The following is a 17,910-nucleotide window of genomic DNA, read 5'->3' as shown; positions in this document are numbered from 1 at the left end:
AGCAGTGGGACATCAGTCAGCGCTGTCAGGAATTCACAAATTTCATGCATGTGACATGACATGTTCTGAAACTGTTGTCTTCAAATCAATGTAACCTGTGAAGATTTGGGGTAGAATGTCTTCAGCAACCCATTCTTGCCATAATAGGCGACTGCTTTTTGTAAGAGGCAACTATCGAGATCGGGTGGTCAGACTTGCTGAAGTGGTTGATGCATGTCATGGTATCCCAATTGCGTGGGTTGATGCTCATGATGTCAATGATTGGATTATTTACAGACCACCGTCATATAGCTGGAATATTGCTGAGTGCAGCGTTAAACAACAAACAAATAAACGAACAATCAATGAGTTTGTGACAGTAGCAGATTAAACCAAAATGACCTGAGGAAACGACCATTTGATAAAGTAAACTACTCAAAAACGTAACGGATCACAATCTTTTCATATTAGTATTGGTAGTATGATTTGTTTTGCTTTATGTTATAGAAATGACAATTTTCAGTCTAGTTTTATGTTTGAATAATGCTTTCATTGAGAAATGGGGGCGGTTGGGTAGCCTAGTGGTTAAAGTGTTCGCTCGTCACGCTGAAGACCCGGGTTCGATTCCCGACATGGGTACAATGTGTGAAGCCCATTTCTGGTGTCCCCCGCCGTGATATTGCTGGAATATTGCTAAAAGTGGCGTAAAACCATACTCACTCACTCGCTCACTCACTCACTCATTGAGAAATGTTTTTTGTACAGTGACTACAACTTAGTCTCTTTCTTCCAGCCACAAACATGACTGCCGAGGGCAGCGAGAAAGATCCTAAATACAAGGACTGGGTGTTCATCAACTACACATTCAAGAGGTTCGAGGGGCTGACACAGCGAGGAGCTCGACCACCCCTCTCCAAAAGTTAGAATTGTGGTGGCCAGAGGTGGCCATGTTGCACAGGGAGTGAAGATGGAGGCAGTTTGTGTGATATGTTGCAGCCCCCTGTGGCCTGTCTGCCTGGCCTGCCTGTCTGTCAGGGGACTCTCTACCTAGCCCCCTGTTTGTATCCTGTGTACGTGGTGTTGTATCCAGTAGTGCTGGAAGAGCGATGTGATTTTGCAAAAACTTTCTGGCTTCTTTTCGATGATCCAGTATGAAAGACTTTTGAACATTTTGACCCAAGCTTGTTTCAGTGTGATCCGTGTTCTTTCAAAGTTTGTGAATTACGACTGACAGAAAAAAAACATGGGGAGAATATTACCAACTGAAATTTTCGGTTATGAAACCTGAACAGGATATGAGTGTCCAGGTTTTCTGGCTCTAATCTTTCAGCTACTTAGAAGACGAGCAGACAAGGTCAAGGTGAGGTCAGGCAGGTCAAGGTCAGAGTTCTCATCAAGGTGATTCCATTTGATCACAAATGGGATTCCCGTGAGTCAGCCTCTGAGTGGTGTCTGTGTTTGGTTTGATCTTTGACTCTTGGACAGTTTGTTTGAATGATACCAGTCATCTTAACTGCGATATATTCAGGTATTTGCATGGTAACCATTAATGTCCACTGGTGTCGTATTTATAGCTAGCCCATTGTGCAAAAACAACATTTCCTTTTATTTATTTATTGCAGTTTCGTTTCCATTTCGTCCAAGTGAATATTTAAAGTTTTAAAAAAATGAGAAAAAAATACCTGAACTGTTTGTTCTGATATATTATGCTATGAAATTTGTGATTCCTCTGCTTCTAGAACACAAGGCTAAAATGGGGTGAATATGTCCATATTATTTTGACTTATTTAATGTACGACAAAGAGAAAGCCATGCTTGCTTCTCGTGTGTAACAACATTCCAACTCTGTGTATATAATCCATGTGATTCAGAACATTGTGAGGAAGGTGTAGTTAGTACGAGGGTTATAATGTCCGGGTTAGTCTTTCGTAGATCTAGTGTTGACCTTTAACAAGCTGCTTGTTATATGTATGTTCTCACACAGGGATGAGAGAGAGATGTGTGCTGCTGGTATTCTGGGCAGTGTGGATGCTGCACATCCCGTGGTTGAAACCAATCTTCAGTCCAGGAATATGAGATAGGGAGCTGGCAAGTTGTCAACTTGGGAAATATTTGGGGCCATTTTTGTCATTGTCTCCTTGTGAACATCTTTAAGAAAACCCATACTACACTTAACATAATTGCAAACAGGCTGAATCAGAAGAATATAGATTTCTGTCCTGCTACAGTTCAAGGGTATGTTCAGGATTTGGTTCCATTCCTCTCAGTTGATCTACATGTAAAAGGGGTGGCCGGGTATCCTTGTGGTTAAAGAGTTTGCTCGTCACGACGAAGACCTAGGTACAATGTGTGAAGCCCATTTCTAGTGTCCCCCGCCGTGATATTGCTGGAATATTGCTAAAAGTGCCGTAAAACCAAACTCACTCACTCACAACATCTAGAAATGGTCCCAGTTTGGTCTTAGACCCATATTTCCAGGACATACAATACCTCCGCTGGCCATAATACTGGACGTGAGCGGGGAAGTGTATCAGTGTCGCGGTGTCAACCCATCAACCCATCAACCACATGCTGTAGTATCCATTCTTGCCTCAGATGCCAGTGATGAGTTTTAAGTGTTGCTTACTCGAGATGTTATACATTTAATGCTGTTAAGTTATGAGCCAGAAGTGCTGACCGCAGTCCGGTGCCCAGGTTATGCCACTGTAGTCATATGTAATCATGTCGACCAACATAGACGTCTTCTAGCTCATACTGATCATGTCAACATTCATAACACGGGAATCGGTCCTGGATTTTCTGCTCCATTTGGTAATCATGTGACTAAAGACACGCGAAAGGACAAAATGGCTGTCAAACTCAGTTGTGGGAGGTCTAATGGACCGGTGTATGGACTGTTGACTAATGACTTCCCTCATAAAGGTCTCAGTGTTCGGTGTCTTAAATTGACGATGTTGTAAACGGGGAGACAACCCCGGCAGATCAATGAACATGCCGTCGGTGGACCTCTTCCTGTCATAGTATATGCCTTTGTGGTGCTGAGGACATCTAAATAATTTTATCTGTTTTAATTGTTGGTTGTCATTTTGCAAAATGTTGATACAGTATGTAATATTAATCTGCAGTTGTAGAAACTAACTGCTTTGTTCAAAAGTTGTCCGCTGAAAGATGAAGAGGAAAGATGCAAATTTTTCCTATTTTGTGGCTACTGTGTATATCCAGCATCTCTGTGTCGTTGCATCTCCATGCCGATTTAATAGAGTGTCACTTCCTTCCTTGTCAGATATAGTGTGAGCTAGAAGCCCCTGATCTCATGACCATTGTCGACACCTGTACATAGCTTATTGCCGTAGGCCCCTCTAGATGTGCCCTGGGGGACCCAGGTAGCCAGCTGTTCAGCACGCTAATGCACTGCTAACTATAACGTCAGGAAGTCTTTTAAAGGCATTTAGAACTTATACACATAAGGGAGAGATTTTAAGGATGTCAACTTTTTTATTATGAGAACGCAATGTTTTGGAGTATATACTTACTCCTTTTTTGAATGAAAGACATGAAGGAGTAAGTATATCCTCAAAAATGTTCCTTATAATAATGAAGTTGACATCCATAAATTCTCTTCCTTATTTTGTCATGGGCACAGAGGTATGTGCAAGGCTGTAGGTAATTTTTTGTAGGAGCCTTTGAGGTGTTTTGCATTTTCAAAATATAATCATTAGGTGGTAATTTTATCCAGTGAATTTTGCAAAAATTGATTAAAATTGCTATTTTTGTGATTGTTAAACTGTCAAAACTGTCATGAAAGGATTTTTGGTGAACTCTCCTGAAGACAGATCAGCAGAACAGATTTTCACGTTATGACCGATTTTCATCATCTTTTGAAACTTACTGCCATCAAGTATTGTTGGCTATGTGTTTCAGCTGGCTAGTGACATGTCTTGCCCCTTGGCAATATTGTTACCATTTCCTACCTAAAACGTGTTCAGGACTGATTTGTGGGCATCAGCTTGGTGTGTTGTCTATATTCTGTATGTGTATGTGTTGATGGCGGCGGCGGCGGCGGCGGCGGCGGCATCGAGGGGAGGACTGTCCGCTCCAGCGAGGAGCTCTGCCTTGTCGTGCTAGTGAGGTCTGGTTCTCCCTCTGTAGACCGGGAACTTATGTCATCCTGCATACTTGGTTAATGTCATACTGTGAAATAATGTCATCCTTGTTACTATGGATATTCACATGTTTTGGGATGTGCTTGTTGTGGATGCTGATGTTGTAAAGCAGTGTTTGAGTGATGGAACAGACGGAAAATATTCAGATCTCTTCAGGTATCAACACAGATCAAGTTTGCTTTAATCCATTTTTGTAAGTGCGAATGATATTCAAATATGTTTCCGACAATTCCAGAGAAACAGTTAGTTATTCCCTTTTGAGCATGGTTTTCAATTAAAGCTAGAAGTCAAATTGGATTTTCATCCATGAATGTAAAGAGATTTGAAAAATGGAATTCTCTGGATTGAAAGTCACCGTAAATTATCAGGTGATTGTTGCTTTAGGACATTCTGCCAAAAAAATCATCTTTTAGTATAAAATATACCATGACAATTCAATGCTTTTTGCAATCTTATGAAATGTTTTAGACTGGTGTTTTCTGAAATAATGCAGTTTTCCCCGAGATGGTGGTATGGCTGCACATCACGAGTTGTTGTCAATGAATGATTGTGGTTCACTATTGTGTAGACTGTATATTATTCTACTGATATGTACATAGTGTGTCTAAGTAAGTGCTAATCCAATGTGATCAATACTTGTAATAGTCTGGAATGATTTCAGTTACGTCTGTCCAATCCTTGAGTAGATATATAAGTCTGTATATCAATTATTCAAATGAAGAGATCCATAATCATACAATGTATGTTAGCTGATTGTCTTCTTCAGCAGCTTGGTTGACACTTACGAGGAATTTTAGCGATTTTATCAAATTTAGATTTCACCCATTTACCATTTTAGTAGGGGTGTCATGATAATACGCCTACCTCATATTCCGATACATTTCACGATAATTGACCCGAAAGTCTCCAGTTTCCATGCACCTTGGCTAACAAGAGGTTGCTGCTGTCGTCCAGTTTGTTGACTTGCATGACTGGTACATGAGGTTCCTGGCAGTATTACGTACTCACATTTAGAAGGTGGTTTTGTGAGGCAGTCAGTTAATGCTAACCCTTGTAGTTATCAGCCCGGGTTATTGCAAATATGCGTTAATATTATATTTTGAAAAGGGATAATGATTTATAAAATGAATCGATACATGGGTAGGCGTATCATATATTATATTGTCAGGTGTATTGTGGGTGAGTTGTGGCACCCCTACGTTCAGGGTGCCGTTGTACAGCGCGATCTTAGCGCGAAGGTGATCGTAACTCTCGTACCTTAACCTAGACTTACGACAGTCGTTGCACTAAGGTTGTTTTGTACAATGGCACCAAACTGAGGTGTTGGTAGTGATCACTTACTCTTATGAGTGTCATGTTTTATTTCAGGAAATTTGTGACATGATTCTGTGTGTACTCAGATGTTTAGAGATAGGCTTGTGGCTGGGACTCCTTGTTGACTAAAGATATCCATACAGGTCTCTTGCTTACCTGGATTGTCTGGATTCTGGTCATCCAGTTCAAGACAGCTTCTCAGTTCTTCGTGGGACAAACAGTTGTAGATATCCAGACTACCAGCCCTTTCAAACAAGTCTACTAGGTATTAGGGTTTTGACTACTGAGTCGACTATTCTCAAATTCATCAAATCAAGAACCTCATGTTAAAATTTAAAGGAGTTCTAATGATAAAAAAGAATCATGAATGTTTTTCAAATACTCTTTTCATAGCGTTGCACAGTTTTGGCACAATATTTTAAAATACATGACAAGCTTGTTATTTGTTAAAGATTCATCAACGATACCATACGATTCAATTTTTGTCAACTTAATCAACGTATCCAACTTGGTTGAAGCTTGTTTTTGTTCCAAAAGTCATTCTTTGTTTCTAAATGTTTTTGCTTTCATCTGAAAAAAAATTCAGTCATATCATATTTTGTTTCATTAAATTCCCTTCCCTTCATTTTTTGTCATAACATATTTTTTAATTTCATTAATCATAATTCTTGCACCTTTCCCTTGGAATGAGATTGAACGAAGATATTTTCTCAATGATCATCATTGCTTTTGTGTATAGTTTTCATTGTATTTCACAATTTCAACCTCTCATCTTTGAATTATCTTAGCAAGCAGTTAGAAGTGGTTCTTGTTCATAAAATCCCTTCATTTCAGTGGAATTATTTTAAAGAGTTTTTCAATCTTCTATTTTTGTCAGTATGACGTTAGAGTACGTGGCTAGTGGTTTTAAGATTGTATGGGTTTATGATGTCGTGGTTCAAGACACTTTGCAAGTAGGTAACCCACTACTCTAGCTCCTGTATTAGTGAATGTGTCAGAAAGAAGTTGGCATGCATTTTCCTTAGTATAACTGAAGATCAGTGAATGTTTTCAGTGCTTTTCAAATCTTATTCAATGGTTTGTTTGTTTGGTTTTCGAGATTTTATTTTTCAAATGGAATAGTCTTGTCACATGGTTCGCATGGTGACCAGAAAAAAACTTGGTGGTTTTGTTCTGTTTTTTAGGATGACTTGAAAAGTCCACATAGCTGTCAAGGAATATGAAATACAGATGTTCCTCCTTTTCCTACTTTACTGTTATGCATGCACTGATTTGCAAATCATAACACTGTACGTGATTATCTTTTGCTGAGAATATGCCTTTGTCAAAATAGACCTGATACATGCAACGTCTTGATCAGTGCCCAGTGTGGAGATAATGGATTGTCCAGTCGTCTTGAGTGGCCTCGTCGGAGTTACTTTACATACTCCTCTAAATACAAATCAGTGATTTCTAATTGGTTTCATCTTTTCAAGTTTTCTCACTGTGCAATTTGAATTTATGACTTTTTCCACTTACATTATGAAAGAGAAATCATTTTATACTGGCAACATTAGAACATCGTTCTTTCTTTTTCTTAAGAGGCTGTTTCACGCAAATGTTTTTTTCTAATTAAGTGTATTTTCTTATATCATTGTCTACCTGGAATTTAGAACCTACCACTCGGGTCTATCCTTACACTAAAAAAAATCACTCGTGTGTTTTTCTGATTCAGCTTTGCCTTTGACCCCTATTTCATCAATGAAATAGTCCGCAAACATTAAATAGACAGCACCATTCTTGATTCTAAGGGTAGTGCAAGTTAGTTTAGAGCTAAGGTCTTCCACTTTGTCAATAAAAAGGCTGCTGAATTGATTGGATGGATATCATGTTGTCAGAATTGTCCACACACCCTGGTTGGTCAATGTTAACATGAGTAAAGCAAGAGGTCGTAAAATCACCACTTGCCTTTCTCTCGAGTTTCTCGTCTTTGTCAACTTCTGTGATATGCTGACTTCTGAGAAGAAATTGTCTCATGTAAAAATGTCTTCAGCCAATAAAATTGTTATCACGAAATTCTGAGTTAATTGTTTGTGTGTACATGTATGTGACAGTGTGTGGGGTGTCTGAGTGATGTGAAGGGTGTATGGAGATTATATGGCTGCTTCAGACGGTCCACTGTTGGCGGCCCACAAAACTGTTGGTTGGTTGGTTGTTTAACGCCGCACTCCGCAATATTCCAGCTATATGACGGCGGTCTGTAAATAATCGAGTCTGGACCAGACAATCCAGTGATTGATATCATGAGCATCGATCCACGCAATAGGGATCGATGACCTGCATCAACTAAGTCAGCGAGCCTTACCATCTGATCCCGTTAGTCGCCTTTTACGACAAGCATAGTCACCTTTTACGGCAAGATGGACTCATTGAATTGAATGGCATTTAGAGGTGATACACACAAGGAAGAGAATTTATGGATGTCAACTTCTTTATTGTGAGGAACACAACGTTTCTGAGTATATACTTAGACCTTCATCAGGTGATTGATTTACCCGATGATGGAGTAAGTATATACGGTGTTCCTCATTACAAGGAATTGACATTCATAAAGTCTCTTGCTTAATACAGATGAGGTTAAGTAATTATCAGGTCTATCTACACCAGGTGGGAACTGAGATAACACATGGACAATGGTCAGGCTGGTGAATTAAAAAAAAATTGTTTATGATGCATGTGTGATCCCGGGAACAATGGCGTTTCCACACATTCAAGGACATATTTGAAAAGGTTTTAACGTACCCCGTTGAATCAAGTAAATGTAAATAACACATGAGGAACAAATCATCCCAAAAGTATGCCAAATCAATCAAAACCAAGAATCTCCCTAATTCTGATCTTGGTAAAGTGTTCGTTTTAGGGGAGATAACTCATATTGTCTTCAAAAGAAATGAAAGTCACCCAGACAAGTATTTCAAACAACATTGGAACTCAAATTTGTGAAAGTCAGTAAAAAAATATATATATAGTATTTAGTATTTTCTTAACCAACTTCCCGCCTCAGTCGAAAATGGTACAAAGTTAGTCAGTTTTGATGTAGTTAGTTTATATTCAAACATTCCTCATGATCTCGGCAAAGAAGCTATTGAATACTGGATAAATAAACACCGTTCGGAAATCCGAGAAGACCTTACCTCGGAATTCATTATCGATAGTATTAAGTTTATTCTAAACAATAATACTTCTAATTTTGATGATTCTCATTACAAACAAGTTAAAGGCACAGCAGTGGGGGCGAAAATGGCCCCCACGTTTGCGACACTTGTACTTGGTTATGTGGAGGAAAAACTACTGAAAAACTACTGAAAAATCTGGCATTGAATTTGGACAGGGATTTCAAAACAAATGGAAAAGATTTTTAGATGATTGTTTTGTTCTGTGGAATCGGAATGAAGACGATTTAGAATGGTTGATAGATATTTTACAGACACCTCATCCAAATTTAACCTTTACTTTTGTAGCCAGGGTAATTGTTGAAGATGTCGTGAATAACACGTATATAACAGCAACTGCAGTTTCTGATATGATACCTAAGAGATAAACATACTGTGTTTTCAATGTAGATTTACCGCGCTAAATTGAATTTGAAACCGAACAGCGTGAGATTTCAAATGTTAAATTTAGCGCAGTTAAATCCATAGGTAACTTAGCTCTACATTGAAAACAGTATGTTTATCTCCATTCTACCATGACTAAAGACCCGTGAAGCACCGGGAAAGAATAGGTCTTCAGCAACCCATGCTTGCCGTAAATGGGATTGGCGGTCAGGCTCGCTGACTTGGTTGATGCATGTCATCGTATCCGATTTGCGTGGATCGATGCTCATGATGTCAATCACTGGATTGTCTGGTCCAGACTCAATTATTTACAAACCGTCGTCATATAGCTGAGTGCGGCGTTAAACAACAAACAAACAGAAACAAACCATGACCGAATAAAATACAAACTCTTTGGTGTTAGCAAATATCTTGAGTGAAGCGGCATGGGTTGAGTCCAGTGTTTTGAGTGGGCTGTCGATCTGAATTACGGAATCACAACAGCCTGTTAACAAAATATGGCGCTGTATATGCTCAAGCAGTTTGTTTACACCGTACTACTTCACTCGAACATGTGACAGGCATTGGACGCATATAAGCACAGCAACTTGGAAACTAACATGAGTTGGGCATACCTAAAGAACTCTAAGCAAGCTTTGCTAAGTTTTCGTTCTACACCGCACGTCACCATTATGACGCCATATCGCTCATTGTGACCAAACAGATTTGACGTCACAGACGTATCTAGAAAAGCGCCAAATTCCATGCTCTCTGTTGTCCCCCATACTCAAATACCAGCTGTTTCAATCAGAGGGGGTTTATTGTGATTTAATAGCATCTGTCCAATCAGAATCAGTAATATACACATTCATGGTAAAATTTAGGGTATCATATCAGTTGGTTAGACGGCCGCATCGCCGCGGAAACTAATATTCATAGAATAGTACTTTTTCAGGCAATGTCGGGAGGCATATTCAAATAATTATAGCTACAATTATAGGTTACAAAATGCAAAGTTGCGGTTAGTCAAAGGATGTGTGGCAATCCATTTTGTGCAGAAAACACCATAGAAATCTACAAAGAGAATTATTTGAGTTTTGAGGACAAATTCCCGAATTCGGTTCCAAATTAAATTTAGCGCTTTTACTTACAGGTAACATAGCTCTACATTGAAAGCACAGAATGTTTCTGTCCTTGTTAGCGTTGCATCTCTTTCAATCTATTAAAAGACTGTTACGTCAATACCACACTGTCCTCTCACAGCCAAACAGACACATCACACAGCTAGATGACTTAGAAACACGTAGACACCCCCCCCCCCCCCTCCTTCCCGGGTGGCTTTCAGCTTTCTCGGGATGTGCAGTGTGTTGGCGCTATTTCATTTTTTACATGTCCTGTCTCTTTGAAAACAATACCAAAACATTATTTACCGGATAGTGACTGGCGATGAACAACACGATGTGACGAGGCACACGAAGCGCTCGTACAATCACTGTTCAATGATGAAAGCGAACGCAAGAGAAAAGTGAGTCGGTTATCTGCCGAAACAGATTCCATATTGAACGGAAAAGGGAAAATAGTGGTGAAAATACTATGAATGGATCATTGAAGAACAGCGATGAAGCCAGGTGTTCGGGAAAAGGGGGAGCATGTCCCGCCCCACCGGGAGCACCAGTCTCTTACACAGTTTGCATAAAAAAGTAAGTGTGAGTTGGCTGACGCCGCACAGCTGTTCTCAGCTATAGTGAGTGAGTGAGTTGGGTTTAACGCCGCTTTTAACATTATTCCAGTTATATCACGGCGTGTCAACTTAATGTGGGAGGAAAGCCCGAAGTGATGCAGGTCTCAGACGTTTACCACTTCGGTGAAACCCACGAACACGGATATGGTGCTGACAAACCTAGAAACATAATTGGGGTGAAGCGGGATTCGAACCCACAATCATAGGTTCCTGGCGTGCCCAAGAGACGCAACTCTGCACAGCGAATCGCGGCGCCTTAGACGACTGGGCCACCCGTGCCCTCTCTCCAGCTATGTTCAAAGTATTTCATGGAAACACAGCGACATTATATCTCAGTCATGTGTCCACACTCCCTCCTACGTAAATTCGAGACTCTTGAAGATACGGGTAGAGAATAAGTCTTCAGCAACCCATGCTTGCCGGAAAAGGCGACTATGCTTGTCGTAAGAAGCGACTAACGGGATCGGGTGGTCAGGCTCACTGACTTGGTTGATGAATGACGTTTGCCGAGTTCACGACTAAGTAACCATAGTAACATGAACCACGACATCCTGTTGGAATGAAAGGGGCAGCTTGGACTACTCCGACCTCAGTTTAGACCCAAAGTCGAACTACTCAGATGCAGGTTGGTTTACAAGAAAACCATACAGGCTGCCGAGTGAGTGAGTGAGTACCAAAAAGTACTAGAAATTGTACTTTTACTAAGGAAGTATTACACCTGACTATACTTTCTAAATGACATTGTGTATTTATAGTTAGTTAGTTATAAAAAAAATACAACTCGACCTTTGACTGGGACATAAAGGTATCCAGTAGGGACCTGAATGCGACTGATTGCTTGAAGATGTCGCCATACAAACAGTATATTATATTGTCCCATTTTCAGCATCGTTACGAGAATAAACATCTGCACCCAATTCCACAGCTTCGATGATACGACCCAATACGCAAAGAAGCGACGAGGATGCTTGACATGGTATTTATTTATAAACACGGACAAGAACGAGAAGTGATTATTTCACTCCAAGATGTTTCCATAACTAGTTAATTTGAAAAAGTAAAGATTTTTAAGGTTTGCAATAAGTGTTAGTTTTAGCTCACCTGATTAAATGTCATCAGCTTATGTCGTGGCGCGCTGTCTGTCGCTCTATTGTCGCCCGGCGTTCTCTTTTGTATTTACGACATATCTTTTGAAACGTAATGATCTATGACACTGAAATTTGCATGAATGATTTTAGACATGGTGTCTCTTAATGCTCACAGAATTCCGATTCCATTTTAAAATCACATTATCATCGAATTATCTGCAAACATTTAGTAGCAATGTTATAACGTTTTGTCATATTGTTGTCATGGAAACCAAATGTGACTTCGAACTAAACGGTTGGAGCAACATTAGTGTCATGCCGCACTCAGCATAATGCCAGCTATATGACAGCGGTCTGTAAATAATCGAGTCTGGACCAGACAATCCCGTGATTGATATCGATCCACGCAATATGGGATACGTTGACACGCATTAGCCAAGTCAGTGAGCCTGACCACCCGATCCCGCGTCAGTCGCCTCTTACGACAAGCATAGTCGCTTTTTAAGACAAACATGGGTTGATAGAGGCCTATTCTACCCCGTATCATCACGGCTGTACTTATCATTTTTTTTATGAAATCTTTGGGAGGTAAAGTTTTTGATCTTATTTAGATTAAATTTTACAACACGTTTTGGAATCATATTCTCAAGAATCACAAGACGCAGAAAACCAAAAGTGTGTCTGAATAATAACTGTAAGAAGAGGGAGTTATTTGCAAAGATTTTCGTAAAAAGAATTAATATGACCTTAAACACTTTATGGCAAACAGCCTGTTTCAGAATATAAGAAAAACATGGAAGCATTTAAAGAGGGATGCTGACTGCTCTGACCGCTTCAGCCATTTTGAGTTGATGCTGACGGACGTAATGTTTCTCCTGTGTTATATATTTTGACAAAACACTGGGCCACAAATATGGGCCAGGCACATTTGATCACATTTGATCAGGGTCCTTTCTACGACAGTATCGTGTCGGGGACCTAGTCTGACCTCGTTCATCGGGACGCAGTCGTACATGTGATACAAGTAGTAGTACAAGTGTATCTGTGGGGACTGTACCCGAGGGTGAACGTTGTCAGCAGTACTCCAGATATATTAAGGCGGCCTAAGTACTACGGGTCATGTACACCAAGCAGTGGTTGATGACGATGACGCGCAACCCCCTAATTACGCAGAGACAACGTCTATGTTTCCCACGTGATATTAAGCAAAGATTAGACACCAGACCCTTAATCCATGGCAACTGCCGCACTAACGATCCATCGACAACACTGGCTTTTCTCTGCGCGCAAAGTGTAACTGAAATGTAAGCAGGGGGTGACGAGATCATAATCTCTCTCTCTCTCTCTCTCTCTCTCTCTCTCTCTCTCTCACACACACACACACACACACACACACACGTACATACATATAATATATAGAGTGGTGAGATTCACTGGTGCACAGTAGCGCATATGTAAAGAAATTCGCAAAAAAACGGGTTGTTCTCCTACACGTTTCAGCTTTATCTTCAGGTATACATATACAGGTTGTCTCACACTCACTCCATTATACAGGTTGTCTGTATTCTTATTAGATGATGTCTTTGGAAATTAAAACCTGTCAATACTTCCTCGCTGTAGCGCAGTTTCATTTCAAAACCCTATCACTGTAGCGCAATTTCATTTCAACCGTTCCGACAATCGTCGCCTTGTGTGTCAGCCATTAATTGACCTGAAACTGTTCACCTTTCAATACTTCCCCAGTGAAACTTTCATTACAACTGATCCAATATGTATTACATATTCAGATCCTAGCTAATATACCTACGTATATTGAATTAATTAGTAATAGATTTGGAAAAGAATAAAAGACACCCACTTCCCCTAACCTCCCGCTTGACACAGGTTCATTTCAATAGTAACATTTAAATATTTGGAATTAACTACGCACTTCCCTTATCGATCTCCTAAATCCCACTGACATATAACTGACTACTAAACTCAACACTCCAAGTGTTATTCCGCAACCCGCTGCCAGAGATTTATGATGTTGCAAAATTAGATTTTAGCTAGGTGGATCAAAGCATGGAGCAGAATAGCGTTTTCAACCCACGAGGACGGGGACGTGTTTGTCAGCATCGTGCAGCTGACTCCGTGTGGTAAATGTATATTTACCCGCATCCTTTCTGTCGTTGTCTACCTCCTCCCGACCACGGAAATGGCTGAAGATCACACGTTCCTGTAGCTGTACACAACAGCTAAATTTATTACTTGTTTGTTTGATATTTCAGAATTATTTTTTTTAGAGTTTAACAGTTTGACCGAACAAAGGGCATCACCATGGGAGGGTATCTTTCATGGCTTGTTCTGACTTTGTTGGAGACCACGTGCTGTTTACGAAATACAACAACAACTTCAATGTTTGAAATCGAAAGTCAATCTGAATATATAAAATCAATACAGGAAAGTGACGTGGGCATAATAATACTGGTTGATGCAGAATATATTAATTAAACAGGCTAGAAAAAAATCTTTACTTACGTGGAACCCCGTTAATCCGAACATAGGGATTTCGGGAAACAATCTAGATCCCCAGAAGTCTATGCTGGTCTTAAGAGGCGAATAACTGTCGTGTGGTCACGGTCGCTGACTTGGTTGATGCATATCATCGTATCCCCATTAGACCCGTGAAGATTCCGGGGTAGAATGGTTCTTCAGCAACCCATGCATGCCGTAAAAGGCGACTATGCTTGTCGCAAGAGGCGACTAACGGGATCGGGTGGTCATGCTAGCTGACTTGGTTGATACAGGGGATCGATCCCAATTGCGTGGATTGATGCTCATGATGTCAGTCACTTGATTATTTACAGACAGCCGTCGTATAGCTGGAATATAGCTGAGTGCGGCGTTAAACAACAAACAAACAAAGAAACGTATCCCCATTACGTGGATCGATGCTCAATGATGTCAATCACTGGATTGTCTGTTCCAGATTCGAGTATTTACTGACCGCCGAGATATATCTGGCGTATTGTAACAACAGAACCACACATAACGAACGGTACTGTAAAATTCTCCGGATTAACACTTTTCCGGAATAACGAATCATGGGCGCGTATAGTAACAGCCTTTGTGTGTATATATTGTCATTCCCAAAATTAAACCCCCGGAAAATGAATTTTCAGTATGAACAGGGTCCGGCGTCATGGGGTTTCGCTGTATGCAAGTAGACAGTTATGCCCTATACTTGTGAGAGAACAAATTATAAAAAGCTACTCATATTTAGAGCCCATTCTCTTGTGGTATTTCTAATAGACATCAATTCGATTTGGATATTCTTAAACACATCTTTTCTTCTTTTATTTACCTTAAAACTTAGATAAATGTTATACTGTATTATGTTCTAATGTGTTATGTACTTATTCTTTATCTGATATTATCAATAGATCATATACTTTCCTTGCTACAATTGACAATGGTCGAGTGAGTGAGTGAGTGAGTGAGTGAGTGAGTGAGTATGGTTTTACGCCGCTTTTATCAATATTCCAGCAATATCACGGCGGGGGACACCAGAAATGGGCTTCACACATTGTACCTATGTCGGGAATCGAGCGAACGCTTTAACTACTAGGCTACCCGGCCACCCCGACACTGGTCGAATAAAGAGCTGACCTGAGAATACTCACAATGCTTTAAAAAATGAATAATAATTGTATAAATTGTCAAAAATAAAAAATAAAATGAACAAAAAATGTTTTAAATTTCTTTGTACATGATTTAAAACATTAAGAACACGTTTAAAAAAGTGAGTGGCCATGTGATCTTGTTACGCGATTAACTGACATTGTGTTCATTTTTCAGCAATTGTGTTCGCAACACAAAGGGGAAAACCACTCGTACCTGATGAAGAATATGTAGTGATACTTGAGATAATAGTACATTGTGACCGGCAAGCTCCGTGTGGGTAGCAAACAAACAAAGCTCCAGCTACAAAGACGGATTTTTGATACACTTTCAGATTAAATGATTTGATAAACTTCCAACAAGTCGCGTGTTTAATATGCTCCCGAGCAACCCAAACCGACAATATCCATGGCCAACAAAAGATACCCGTATTTCAGAAATTTGAACATGGCTAATATTCATAAAATAAATTAATTAGCTTCTCCTACAATGGTCACCGACTATGAAACACTAAAATCATGGGCTTTAAGAGGTATTTCTTACACGAATCAAGCTTTCCTTGTCTGCTCTGCCAGGAGTAGGGGTCAGTTTATTTAAAGGGGTCACCAACGTCCGAGAGTGGACAAAGAATGCCATCGGAATTAACCTGGCACGGGTCGCAGATGATTTCTACTTCATTAAACTCGAAGCGTACAGTTTGGTGCCAAGGCAGGACAGGAAGGGACTCCTACGACTTCTATTCACTGTTTGCAAATTAGAAATTGTGCACATAAATTTAGTCAAAGTGAGGCTTTAATGGTTGCGGGGGGTCGATTCGGCCACGTGGGAAACTTCGCGTGTGGGTTTCTGAAGTGACTTGTGCACGTGCAACACTGGTTTGATGGATATTTCTTTGACCCAGAGTCAACTGTAATGAACTTCCCGAAGTGTAATTGCTGTTAATGAACAAAAGCGGAACTGGACAGCACGTGCAATGCACGTGCATGTTAAAACAGCAGTGACGGATGCAGTCGGCAGACACCTAATGACACCGAGTCGTCTGCTCCATCAAGTCATTGTATGAAACTCACAAGAGGTATACACGGGACGCCATTAAAGTTCCAGTGGAAATCATTTTGAATTATCCCCTGATAAAATTTTATGACCGTGCAAATGATGCAGTAAATCTCGCCGCTGGCCATACGAGAAACGGCGAGAATATAACAAGGGCGTAATTTTACAACAATGGCGAATTGATCCCAATAACGCATCAACATTCTATATCTTTTTTTTTGTGACATTCGCTAAATGTAAAGCGTCCACTAGTAATACAATCCCCAGTTAATACCATATTCAAACCTCGACACGCTCATTTACATTAAATTTATTGACGACGGGTGTCCGTCATCCAGAGCCTTTCAACACAGACATCTCCCTATGAAAGCCACACTACCTTTGTCCAGTGCTGACCGTTGTTCGGGCAGACATGTCCTATTGAAGCTGTAAACCCTACTTAACAAAGATACATGCACTTGTTTGGAGACAACGTGATGTTTTATTTCATCCAACAATGTGTTCGGGTATCAACACTCGCGGAAGCTCCGAATGGCCCGATGGGATACGGTGGTCACCAAATGTCCTCACGGTGCGGTCAAGAGGCACCGGGGATTATGACCAACCATCTTGAAGTGGACATTCAGCCACAGGTATTAACGGCAGACGTGACACTTCTAACCGGGTCGTCCCAGGGACGCTTTTATTGGAGCAGTGTATTCCAGCCATTGACAGTTTATGTTTTGTGCTGGTAGACGAAAATGTTTGTTCTTTAGTTCGAGGTGAAGGTGAGGTGAAATGGGGTTTAACGTCGCGTCCAAGATTATTGCACTTATATAGCGACGTGCATGCACGTGTGTGTGGCTGCTTGTACTAGACTGGAGTGATGCCGATTTATAGTGCTAGCTCACTGAGATACCATGTCGCAGTTTAACATGAATACCCCACTCAGACACAGTATACTGACTCCGAGCCGACCAGTCCTTGTTTTAGCCCTTTAATGCCGAGCGCCAGACAGGGTAACAACAAGTACCATCTTTTAAAGTCTTTTGGTATGACGCGGCCGGGGATCGAACTCCGGACCTTCCGCTCTACGGGCGCTCTACCACTGGACCACGGAGGCGGTCCTCTTTAGTTCGAAGTGTGCTGAGACAGTATTGTCCACGATACTATTGTTTTCACCAATGACATAGCTATCCGCCATACTCGTGGATTTCACCAAAGTGTCAAAAGTTTAAAGACCTGCATCAATTAAGTCTTTTCTCCGACACGACACACCCTGATATATCCCTTACACCCAAGTCACTCACTCACTCACACGACAAACACAACTATCGTCATCAGCAATGGAACTT

The 17,910-nt window shown here is 40.6% G+C and overlaps 1 protein-coding gene across 2 annotated transcripts in view; it reads left to right on the top strand.

Annotated features, from left to right (window-relative positions):
* The window catches only part of LOC139462186 (serine/threonine-protein kinase 38-like), a 92,247-nt gene extending 91,255 nt beyond the window's left edge, over positions 1-992 (top strand). For both annotated transcript variants that reach the window (XM_071243741.1, XM_071243740.1), the window contains one exon: positions 773-992. In XM_071243741.1, the coding sequence (XP_071099842.1) occupies positions 773-903 (131 nt within the window). In that variant the 3' untranslated portion in view covers positions 904-992. The remainder of the gene's footprint in view (positions 1-772) is intronic.
* The last annotated feature ends 16,918 nt before the right edge of the window (positions 993-17,910 follow it).

The sequence above is a fragment of the Haliotis cracherodii genome, unplaced genomic scaffold, assembly GCF_022045235.1.
Source record: "Haliotis cracherodii isolate W230 unplaced genomic scaffold, xgHalCrac1.p SCAF_15, whole genome shotgun sequence".
NCBI classification, from domain to species: domain Eukaryota; kingdom Metazoa; phylum Mollusca; class Gastropoda; order Lepetellida; family Haliotidae; genus Haliotis; species Haliotis cracherodii.
Note: the sequence above shows the minus strand (reverse complement) of the source record. Positions and strands in the feature narration are given on the sequence as shown.